This window comes from Nannobrachium achirus (assembly GCF_963921795.1).
Source record: "Nannobrachium achirus genome assembly, chromosome: 21".
Lineage (NCBI taxonomy): Eukaryota > Metazoa > Chordata > Actinopteri > Myctophiformes > Myctophidae > Nannobrachium > Nannobrachium achirus.
In genome coordinates this window covers 26,721,162-26,733,809 of record NC_137828.1, presented here as the reverse complement: position 1 = coordinate 26,733,809, position 12,648 = coordinate 26,721,162, and the positions used below count along the sequence as shown (strand labels likewise).

Here is a 12,648-nt window from a genome sequence, read left to right as displayed (position 1 = left end):
AGCAGTAAGGTGGGCAGTAGACCAAACTAATAAGAACACAAACAATGTGATTGGTTGAATAGTGCTACCAACAGAGGACGTTTTGCGTCAAAGTTTGACTGGACAAGCTGTCCAGTGCTGTTCCATTTAAAATACATATTTAAAACACGTTTTTTTAACACAGTCACCACGGAACTAATGCACTGGATTCCATGGTTTATTTAGTCAGATACAAATGTACAGAATGTAAAAATGACAATTATTCTTTAACGCTCAGCCCCAACACCACTATATCACAATATGCACCGCTCCGGCCTCTGGGTCATGTAGTTCTGTGACCAGCGGAAGTTCAGCCGCCCCTGGAGAAAGAAAAGAAGACATATTTAGCAGGAGGAATGGAAAACGGATCACTTAACATCAGTTGACAATAGGGCTGCAACTATTTATCATCGCTCCAGACATTAGTCTATCAATTCTCTCTGAATAGAGAGATCAATGAATCCAAGTGAAAATGTTAGATTTTTATAATAGACTAAATTGGATTAGTCATACTTTGTCGTACAAAAGGCGTCATGAAAAAAATACAGAAAATTGCAGATCTGCAAGCTCACTACGCATTTTAAGCCGACGTGGACAGAGTTCATAGACTTATGTGATGCGGAAGATTTTTCACTTTGTGAGCGTTGCTAACCGCTACTACGTTTGGCTTTTGTCCGTTTGTACGTATGTACATACGCTCAATGAAATGTACTCAAATAGCACCGCTCAATGCACACTGGGTGAATAGTTTTTGCCTATAATGACATGCCCAATCTATGGATCTAAGACTATTATTATTATTCTTTAATTGTATTAATGTTATTTAGCAATGTAAAAAGAGCTAAACCGCTCCTACATCTGGCTTTGTCCGCTTGTCCCGAGAAAAGGGTCGCCCAGGGTCACATTGGCCACACTCTGCGGGACGCTTAACCCATTCTGGACGGGTACACATTAAAGTGTATTACCCCCTCAGGCCGGGTATGTACAGTATGTAGTACAGTAATGTTTGAAAAAATATTTTAAGTTTTTACGATTTTTGTAAAAACTTTTGTGTCAGCTATCAAATAGTTTTGGAATTTTGTTTCTAACTGCATAGGCTACATAGGCTGAGTAATACGTTTTCCAGAAAAACAGTGGGTAATTTTCTAAATCGGACTTAGGTCTTTAAGGCTTTATTCAAGTCGGACTTACAGTAGGCCTATGAAATTAACTCATAAATAGGACCACTCACTTCACACTCAGCATGATTCTTATTTTATAATATTGATTAGTTCGATTAACTGTGGCACCCCTAGTCTCCTGTTTCAATGATACGACCTCATGACTTTGATGAAAGCGAATTGACTCAATTCTTTCCTTGCATTGATACTTACACAATGATGTTGTTGATGGGAATGTGGATGAGCTTGACAAAGAATCCAATGAAGCCCATGATGGCAAACCCGATCGCTGTGGCCATGGCAATCTTCTGGAATTCTGCAGGAGAACAATGTGGAAATACTATCAAAAATCTATCTTTCATTTGCATCATGAGTGGCACTGTTAGGCAATGGTACTGAATCTGAAATGTGTGGTTCAGGGCAGTGTTGATTTCATCGACTAAAACTATACCGAAAAATTATCTTCAACTACCCTTTCCACTGACGAAAAGAAAACGGAATAAAATCTAAATAAAAACGACGCTACGATGACTAAAACTAAGACTAAATATGTTGACAATTTCGTCAACAAATAAAGACTAGTGAAGAAGAGATCCAGTAGGACTAAAAGATCAAGTCATTTTATGTTTGGTTGTGCTCTGAAAATAGCAGATCTACAAGCTCAAAATGCATTGCTGCACGTTGCGAGCTTGTAGATCGGCTATTTCAGCATGCAACCAAGTGTAAAATCTTCTGATAATTAGTTGAATAAAACTCGACTAACATGAAAATATTTTAGGTGACATAAATTAAATAGGATTTTATTCAAAAGACTTTGGGCTCTATTTTGATTGTCTTAAGTACCAGCTCGTATGCCTTAAAGGAGTCATCCAGACCAAAACGCATATAGGGTTAAATCTGCCTTTTATCATACCCCTTCATACCTGCTTTAGTCGATTTTTTTCATAGCTGCCCCTGTTGCTAGATTTCGGCTGCCCCTGTTGCTAGATTTCGCAGGCTCTCTCATAACTAACACAGTGGATTGTCCTTAGGCTAGTGCGGTCATTTCTTTAGCTTCAAAGTTAGTATTTTTTTTATTGGATTGTGTTTACACAACGTCCTGAGATCAACCAAACCGCTGTTTTGACCTCACAGGTACCCTTACTTGTCAAACGGCTTCTGCTCTGCACCAGAGCAGGGAGAGGAGAGGCTAGAAAGGGAGGGAGGGAGGGGTCTGTTTGACAAGTAAGGGTGCCTGTGAGGTCAAAACAGCGGTGTGGTTCGTCTCAGGACGTTGTGTGAACACAATCCAATAAAAAAATACTAACTTTGAAGCTCAAGAAATGACCGCACTAGCCTAAGGACAATCCACTGTGTTAGTTATGAGAGAGCCCGCGAAATCTAGCAACAGGGGCAGCCGAAATCTAGCAACAGGGGCAGCTATGAAAAAAATCGACTAAAGCAGGTATGAAGGGGTATGATAAAAGGCAGATTTAACCCTATATGTGTTTTGGTCTGGATGTCTCCTTTAAATTAAAGGCCTGTCCATAGCTGTCTCCATCCAAGGAACTTTTGGTTCGAAAAGTACGGTTCAAATACAAAATGACGTCACTCGCACCTTCTGAAAAGCATTACCCCGAATTAAGAGTTCGGAAAGCTGCACGTCTGAAAGTCGGAACTCTCAGCGAAAGGTTTGGTGATATGAGACAGTATGGACAGGCCTTTAAGACGATCAAAATAGAGCCCTATGACTAAAACTAAATCAGAATTCGCCATCAAACTCAACACTGGCTCAGGGTAAAGTTCTTAAAGATAATATGGGGTTTTTTTGCAGCCCATGAGAGATTAACATACAGGCACAAAGATAAGACTGGGATAAGAGAAAGACAAGATGAGGGAGTTTAATGGTTACCTTTTCTGTCAGGTTTCGTGCATCTCTTCACCAGCCTGATTGAGTCTTTGACGAACTGCCGGCTGGGCTCCACAAACTGCATAACCTGATCCATGATGCTGTGGACACAGAAAGTATACAGTATATGTTAGAGATAGGGTATAGATCATATAGGATACAGCAGCGCCTCCCAAACTTCTCAGGTTGAGACCAAAAAGAGAGACTAGACATTTTGACGGTTTAATGGGTCTGAAAAGTCACCTACAGATGGCTGCTACTCGAAACTTGTAATAGGCCAAGCCCATACTCACCTCCCCTTTTCCACTGCAAATATCTTCCTTTTATTTTTTTACCTTCTTTTTTGAATGCCTTTTTCCCTTTTGTTATTGATGATATGCTGTGCAAAGTACTGTGTTTTATACATAAAGTGGTAAAGTGGTGTAAAGGATCTCCTTTTAGTTAACGTTGTACGGTCATGAAACTGTACCTTTCCTAAGCAAACCTTCTAAGCGTCTTCAATCTTCTTCAATCAATCAATCAATGCCCAGGACCCAAACTAGTGAAAATAGCAGATCTACAAGCTCATTCACGCTGCGTTGTGAGCTCGTAGATCTGCTATTTTCACTACATATATAGGATACCATGTTGTACAGTAATGTAAGGATATGCATGGTTCTCATCCTGTGTCTTCCAAGGACCCCCGGTATGATATGCACTATTAGGATACAAGCCCCCCCCCCATTTGATACACTTTGCTATTTATGGGACCCCAATCTATGCTGGAAAATCCTCAGTATTTAATGCTCGCTGAATGTGAACATTTTAGCTAAATGGGCCCCTAAGGGTCCAATTTGGTTCCATTTGTAAGCCTTCTGTTTTACAGATCCATCAAGGGTCCACAGGGACCCCTGGTGGTCCCCGGACCAGACATCAAGAACCTGTGTTGAGCAGTACATGTCAAAACTATATATTTGTCTATATATCCTATCCTAGAGTAAACCAGGGAATGAGTACGCATTGTCTCTGTGTAATGTTTTGACACACTCCTCTATTTTCTACACTTATAACATAATAATAACTTAACTATAGTAACGTGTATCTTTTATTAGCCAAGCGTTGACAATAGCAAGATGTACTAGGGGTCCTCCAAATCTTTGTGTGATGAGAACTTTATTTTGTCTACACTAACCACTTGAACCCTAGTATCCCTATTCTGTGTGGAACATTAGCCAAGAATAGCAGATCTCCAAGCTCACAACAGTCGAACAGTGGTGAGCTTGTAGATCTGCTATTCTTGGCAAAGAGATTTGGTGTAGAGTGAAAAGAAAAGCAGACTAAGTATTGATGGTTAAAGTCGTTCAATGTCTAAAAACAAACATCAAACCAACAACCTACACAGATGATATTGCTGTCAAACAAGTCTATAAGCTGTCTCAGAAATCCATGAAAATGTTTAATCTGCAACAAAATGTTATCCAAAACGTAGTGGGGTCCCTGCTTTATCTCTCTCTCAGCTAAGGGGTCCTTGGCCTGAAAACGTTGAAGACCCCTGATCTAATCAGTCAGTGTTTAAAAAGTTAATCTCAGTCACAGATCACTGATCAGATCACTCAACAGCTAGCTAAGCTAACAGGCTAACAGCTAATCAACTCAATAGCTAACATCACTTTGTGTTAGTGCTGACGTCGCCAAACAGTGGACGTCCTCATCATCATCTGTACACAATAACTAAACCTTATTACAAACAATCATTCACATTTGAACCACCGCACATCTATAGGCTATGTAGATCGATTATATTTAACAAAAAGCATATGGATCTATCAAATGGCGTTTAGATCAGAGGTCTTCAACGTTTTCAGACCAAGGACCCCTTAGTTGAGAGAGAGATGAAGCAGGGACCCCCACAACCTGTTCATAGATTCCATATATTTTCATCGTTTGACAGCACAATCATCAGTGTGTTATGGATTCATGTCAATTTGTGTTTCCAGACATTTAACCAAATGAACTTTCAATACTTCTTCCCTCTACACACCAAACCTCTTTGCCGAAAATAGCCGATCTACTTTGGCTAAAGTTCTCAGAATATGGTTAAGAATCTGGCTAAAAAATGAGCTTTTATTTTTTCTTTCTTTCACACAAAGATTTGGAGGACCCCCTGTAGTAACTGAGGACCCCCTAGGGGTCTCGGCGGACCCCCTGATGAAGACCCCTGGTTTAGATAAAACAACGACATTAATGCTACGTGGCCTATCTCCTTTACAGACACGACCAGCTAACTTTACAAGTAAGCAGGTCAATGGGTGGTCTGATGATTACTGCTAGAACCACGTTACCCCAATACCGATAATCACTCTAAACGCAAGAAAGGAACGTTTTAAAATACACGAAGCATTTAAACTTGAATGTAGTAAAAAAAAACAGCCGATTTACAAGCTCAAAACGCGTCGCCTCGCGACGCGTTTTGAGCTTGTAAATCGGTTGTTTTTTTCGCAATACGTCGTATGAAGACGTAGGCTACGATTGAGGCATAAACAACAATGTTATGAAGGATTACGTTTGAACGTAACTGTTCTAAATAGGTTAAGTGTGGACATATTTACCTGTGTGTTAGTAGTGTAGTGTAGATCAGAAGCGTGAAGGCAGCAGGTCAGAGAAGAACTAAAGAAAAGACAGACACGTAGCGTTGCTCCGTCCAAAAGGATGACGATCACTTTACTGCAGGAGGAGGAGGAGTCAAACACAACAGCTTTTCCGGTCTCTCTCTCTCTCCTCTCTCTCCTGCGTGTGTGTCTATTCTGCATCTAGCTTGAGGCAAGACCGAACACTTTATTTTCATTTTTCATTTTCAACAAATAATCATACATGTATGCCTACATCATTTTGAATTCGGCATTTCCCTCAACCCCCCTGCCCCCCAAGGCCATATCAAAACAAGCAAAAACAAGAAACAAAAAGGACAAATTGGACGAGACAAAACAGAGACAAATTGGTCAGAAACAAAAGTCAATAAATAAATAAAAAGAACAAGTAAATAGATCCATAAAATATCCAAGGGTGTATAATGTCAGATTTCCAGATTTCAGATTTATGTTTGTAAGAATTTCACCATTCAGTTCAGAGATATTAATCAAAGTGAAAGAAAAAGCTTTATTTGCGTCTGATGGGGGTCCCTGGCCTGGAACAACATATAATTGAGATGGGGGTCCGCGGCCAAATACATATCATTTCGGGGCAATCGGGGGTCCTTGATATGACAACGTTTGAGAACCACTGATTTAGGCCGATTCTTTATAGCAGTTTTCTGAAAAAGATTTAATAGTAGGCCTATTTCTGTGGTTCTCAAACTTTGTCTCGTCAAGGACCCCCAAAATGATATGTAGGGTTAGGACCCCCATCTTATTCCAGCAGGGACCCCAAAAGCAAAGACTTTAGTTAAAAATGTTCACTCGGAATTAGGGTTTTGCCTTAAGCTAGATGCAGAATAGATCACGCCTCTCGCTCTCTCCTCCCCCACAAAAGTGAAGTGGGTTTACATCACGCTGCCACCACGCGGTTAGGAGGTGTGTGTGTTCTCATGCCAATAAAGCCCTTGTGTGTGTGTGTGTGTGTGTGTGTGTGTGCGTGCGTGCGTGCGTGCGTGCGTGCGTGCGTGCGTGCGTGCGTGCGTGCGTGCGTGCGTGCGTGCGTGTGTGTGTGTGTGCGTGCGTGCCCGCCGGCGCAGTGGTGTGATATGGATTTTAGAAGTGGTTCCCCTCTAAATTCATGAAGTCACATGCACATCACGTGCGCGCGCACGTGCATGTGTGCACGCATGCCTGCCGCTCGGTGCTATACTGTACAGTAGCCTATAACACAACATTTTTAATCTAATTATATTTCTTATTTAGTTACATTGTTAATTTGTTAATTTGTTTTTATTTTAGTTTCAATTAATTTTCCTTTAGGTTTTATATAAAATAACTTTACATAGACTTTATAGACTCACCCAGACACAAGTCTATAGCTTCTTTCGGAAACTCTCCCGAGTTAGCCTGGTTAATAAACCAGACTGCACAACACCACCCCCTGTTGGTAGTGGTGTAGCGTCACGGCCGGGAGGCGAACCCGGGACCCCGATTTGCCAGGAATGCACGCTGACCAGTCAGCCAAAGTGCCAGGCACATTGGCGAGAGCCAACGCACATACCGTATAGGCTACAGTCGTCCCCTCTACCTGGAAGCGCGACCACGCGCGCCGGCCAGGATCTAAGATCGACTTTGAAACCAGGGGGTTCAAACGCAACTCAGGGGGGAACAGTCGTAGCCTACTAGCCGGACAGGTCTGCACCGCCGCCGGGGATGAATACTTCCCCTCTGCACCGCTGCCACCAATGTAGCGTCACGGCCGGGAGGCGAACCCGGGACCCTGATTTGCCAGGTATGCACGCTGACCAGTCAGCCAAAGTGCCAGGCACGTTGACGAGAGCCAACGCACATACCGTATAGGCTACAGTGGTGGTTGTGTAAAACGAAGTGTGTGATAGAGTCTGACGCTTGCAGTCAGGCTACTCCCGAGTCCCTCCGCTATGCAGCTCACACTTCATAATTTCCTCCGCTATGCAGCTCTACAAAATGAGTGATTTAAACTCATAATTATGAAGAGTGAGCTGCATAGCGGCACCCTGACCCCATATGTTGAAAACATGTTGAAAACATATATAAAAATGGTGTCATTATTTAGACGGGTTTCTGGTCCACGTTACACTGATAAAACTAGATGCGTGCGCAGGGTCCGTACCAAAATTAGCCAATGAAACCAGCGCTCGCCAAAACAACAGGTTTGGGGATTGGACGGAATTGATTAGGCCTACATGATACAGTCAGCTGTGCATTTAGTCTCAATGTTTGTAAACAAGAAACCCGTCGTTCGTAAATGTTATAATTTGTGCTGGTATCATTTTTGAGATATTTCAAGTTAGGCTATAGTTTTGCTGAGCCTTGTTGCACCCCCAATTTTTTGGCTCCAAATCGGGAAAAAAGGGTCTCATTCTTTAGTGCTGGATGTGCTCTAATTTGTGCCTTTGAAATCATCAATTGTGCTTTTATATAGACCTATATTTATATATATAAATATTTATATGGTTATGATTATGAATTGCAGATTTAGCAGCATTACAGGGGTGTGGCCAGCAGAGGGAGAGCACAAATTATAAAATTTACAGCACAATTCAGCACAAATTCAGCAAAGAATGACACCATTTTTATATATTTTTTCAACATATGGGGTGCCAACTTCACAGAGGTTCCGAAAGGAGCTAAAAGTCTGCAAAGAATGCTAGGCGAGCGTAGCCTATATGCTGGCCGCATATAGGCTACAAGTGTAAAAGAGCCTGCCTACCAGAGTATTGTTATGCAAAGCAGACAGGTAGGGGATTGAAGTGTTGACCGAGCCGTCGAGCCATCACACAACTTGACGACGTGCGTGCACGCGCGTGTGCATGCGTGCATGCATGTCGGGCGCGCGTGTGTAGGCCTACAGCTTGATAATAATAAGTGTGGGCTCGCCGAGCCCAACCAAGCCCACGGCATCTCACCCCCATGCGTGCGTGCGTGCGTGCATGTGTGTTTGTTTTTTGTTCCATAACTCCATGAAGTAAATACAATAAATAAACAATAGCAGCAATAACAGGACAGTGTAAGGTGTTGTCATGGCCAAAGACTGAGATCAAAACAGAAGGTGGAAAAACGTTTTATATATATTTTTTTTATTTCTATTATTCCTTTTTTGCTGTTTTCTCTATGTGATTTGGACAGTTGGAGAAAATGGGCCTGTGGTTAAAATGAACTCCCCTGTATGCAAAAACAAACACCCTTTTTGCCTGCAGGGAGTCGAAGTACATGATTTTAAATTCAAATTTAGTTTGTATTAATTATGCAAGTTAATAGGCACTTTTTTCCCCCTGCTGCTGCTCTTGTAGTTCATGTGGTGGTAGCATAGAGTAGGCTATTGACATGACCGATTCCTCTGACTGCAACTGGCCAGGAGAGGGCATGAGTGGCAAACCCATTGCTCAAACCTGCCTCCTCCTCCGCTCTGCCTCCTCCTCATGCATGAGGTGATGATGAATAGAATGTGCATTTCCCCACAGTTCTTTAATAAAATAATCATGTGACGGAAAAACCCATCTCAGCCCTGTCCTAGTGGCTGGCTTTTATTTATGTATTTATTTATTTGTTTATTTAGACGGGACAATACATTTTAATGAACATTATGAAGCAATGTAAATACACCAGATTTAGCAAGATGCTAAATATTTTGTCCATAGTCCCCAACCAACAGGGACACGCTGGGCCCCTGATTCAGCCCGGAAAAAAGAGTTGGCGAGGCCCTCATTGCGCGCTATAGAGAGAGCTCTCTCTCTCTCTCTCTATAGCGCTGCTGCTGCTACTCAAAGATTTGTGACAAAGTGACAAGCCAGTGGGCCAATTACAAGAGTTATATTTCGTTGTTGTCAGGTGGAAACCTTGTATGTCCGAAACCGTTTGTTTTGTATTTATCATTTTGAAACTGATTTAAACTAGTGAAAACAGCCGATCTACAAGCACACAACGCCTCGCACCGCGAGGCGTTGTGTGCTTGTAGATCTGCTGTTTTCACTACTTTTGTGCAACGGCCTTGTATGATGAAGCAGGGCTTTGCTTTGCGAAAAAATGTATACATTTGAAACTTGGAGATACAAGGTTTCTGCCCGACAGTGACGATTTACTTTGTTGGCCGCCCAGCCCCCAAAATGGAATGAAGGCCTGGACCGGCCGGGAATGAACCGGCCGTTCGGGAGTTGTCCCGCTTTTCCCAATGGCCAGCACGTCCCTGTTCCCCAAACTTTATCCCTGAGGAGTGAGGACACATGAGGAGAACCAGACCAGACTCACCAGCCAAGTGTCCAGTAGTAGCCGATTGAATGAATACTTGTTTAGCAGTTTGCGTGCAAAAGCACAGGACCGTAGGCTACAGTTGGAATGGAATGGATTTTATTTTGTCATTGAACACAAGTGTACAATGAAATGAACTTGATGGCATCAATCCATTGCAAGAACTAGTAACAAGACGGTATCAATGAAATCAGTCCTATAAAAAGTCAGTGTATGAGTTCAAGTGTCCTGGGGGGGATGTTAAGAGTGTTGTATCCTACGATAATCCCTTCAGCAGAGAACTGGTACGATTGTGGGCTGAGATCATAACACTAAAAACAACGAGCTAGAAAAGTATGAGCTAACGGTGGTTCTTTCTCGGAAAGGAGTTGAGGGTCCAGACAGGGTTTCCAATCAGGGACGCGCTGGCCATTGGGAAAAGCGGGACAACTCCCGAACGGGCGGTTCATTCCCGGCCGGTCCAGGCCGGCCATTAGGAAAAAATTAAAAATAAAATGTCGGCCTTCGTTCCATTTTGGGGGCTGGGCGGCCAACAAAGTAAATCATCACTGTCGGGCAGAAACCTTGTATCTCCAAGTTCCAAATTTGTACATCTTTGCGCAAAGCAAAGAACTTCTTCATGATACAAGGCCGTCGCACAAATGTAGTGAAAACAGCAGATCTACAAGCACACAACGCCTCGCGGTGTGAGGCGTTGTGTGCTTGTAGATCGGCTGTTATCACTAGCTTAAATTATTTTTAAATTGATAAATACACAACAAACAGTTTTGGACATACAAGGTTTCCACCCGACAACAACAAAATATAACTCATGTAATTGGCCCACTGGCTTGTCACTTGTCATGATCTGAAATGGCAAATCTTTGAGTAGCAGCAGTGCTATAGAGAGATCTCTCTATCTCTATAGTGCGGAATGAGGGCCTCTCCAACTCTTTTTCCCGGGCTGAATCAGGGGCCCAGCATGTCCCTGTTTCCAATGATGTCCAAAAGCCTTATTGACAGTTAGAGTTGAGGAGTTACAGCATGCTGGGGCTCAGAGGGCCCTCAGTCCACACCACAGCCTCCCACCAGCACACCCAAAATCTCTCCCCACTAATTCACTTCACATTAGTCAAACACACATATACATAGTCTTTTGCAGCCCATCTCAGCATTCTCCCTTGGGTGGTTTCACCCCCCCACGCCGTCTTCCCCATTGGTCTATGAGGGGGTGCCATGGCATTGGTCCGAAGGTTCATTAATCCGAAGGTTCATTAGTTCGAATTTGTTAAGAATACTGCCTAACTCTAACCCTAACCCTAACCTTAAAGTAACCCCCCAAATGACTTTTTTTTCTATTGATTACTCATGCCATGGAGAGTAGAGTTCAATAATAGTTTTTGGTTTTTGTCACATTCCTAAGACAAAAATTTGATTCGAGTAAATTTACCCCCATTGATTCCATCCGGAACGAAAGGGGGTAAATTTATGGTTATCACATTTTTGTCTTAGGAATGCGACAAAAAACTCAAATATATTATTGAACTCTAGTCTCCATGGCGTGACTAATCAATAGGAAAAAAAGTCATTTTGGGGGTGAACTACTCCTTTAACCTCAGTAACCCTAACTAAATTCGGACTAATGAGCCTTCGGACTAATGAACCTTCGGACTTATGGGCAGTCCCCCTATGAGGGAACCTCAAGACACCTTGGTACAGCCCCCCTGTATAGAAAGTCGATGGGAGCCCAACTTGATATGGATATTATATGGGTAAACATCAAAATAAAGTTTGGTACCCAAGGCTAAAATCCATCGTTAGGTCCTAAAGAAGCCTCAAAAAAAGTTTGGCGCTTTTATCTGCTTCGTTTCGATAATGTCAAAAACCAGCGTTAAGCAACCACGCTATGGATGCCACAAGACATCGCAGATAGAGGGACACAGATAAGCTATAATTAACTCAACCTGCCACAAGTGTGTGCTTATCTCCACATTTCACCAACTTACTTGATTATTTAGTTTAGTATAATATTACACAATATAACCAATGATAAACCCTGTAAATGGTTGAACATTTAGACCTGTATTTTTAGCAACTAAATAGCATGTAAACGAGAAGGCTGTTGAATGTCAATCACTATGTTGGCCATAAAAAAGTAGCTTTCCACGGGAAGCAGTCACACCTTTACTTTACTTTACTTTACTTTACTTTACTTTACTTTATTATGGATCCCCATTAGCACATGCCTAAGCATGGCTATTCTTCCTGGGGTCCGTCACCACATACATTACACATCACATACAGTACAACAGATATGACAGACATACAATAGTTCACTTACAAAAGTTAAGAAGTACAATTTTGAAAATGAATTTCACATTATTGTACATTTCATGATAAAGGTTTACCCACTTTTTTAATAGATCAGATGAGGACATTTCAGGTTGCCCAGAACAGAGCTGATACGAAGCAGACAATGCAAACAGACACAGATCACATGCTAATGAAAAATTGTTATATACTGTTTTACCATCCTTTTAAAACTCTCTTTAGTATTAGCTTCAATAATATAACCTGGCAGTGAATTCCAACTTACAATACATCTATAAATGACAGTTTTCTGTATAACAGAACTTTTCACTGTAGGAAAATTAAACCTACCTTCTATTGCATACTTGTTTCATATTCATGATTAGCACAATAT

At 41.9% G+C, this 12,648-nt stretch overlaps 1 protein-coding gene across 1 annotated transcript; it reads right to left on the bottom strand.

Moving 5' to 3' along the window:
• Positions 1–1,387: 1,387 nt before the first annotated feature.
• sec61g (SEC61 translocon subunit gamma) lies at positions 1,388–5,770 on the bottom strand (the record flags this gene model as incomplete). The annotated part of the gene is made up of 3 exons (XM_080751596.1): positions 5,655–5,770; positions 3,070–3,167; positions 1,388–1,494 (listed from the first exon to the last, which is right to left on the bottom strand). The coding sequence occupies exons 2-3, from the start codon at positions 3,161–3,163 to the stop codon at positions 1,388–1,390; spliced, it is 201 nt and encodes a 66-aa protein (XP_080607722.1). The 5' UTR covers positions 3,164–3,167; positions 5,655–5,770.
• Between the last annotated feature and the right edge of the window lie 6,878 nt (positions 5,771–12,648).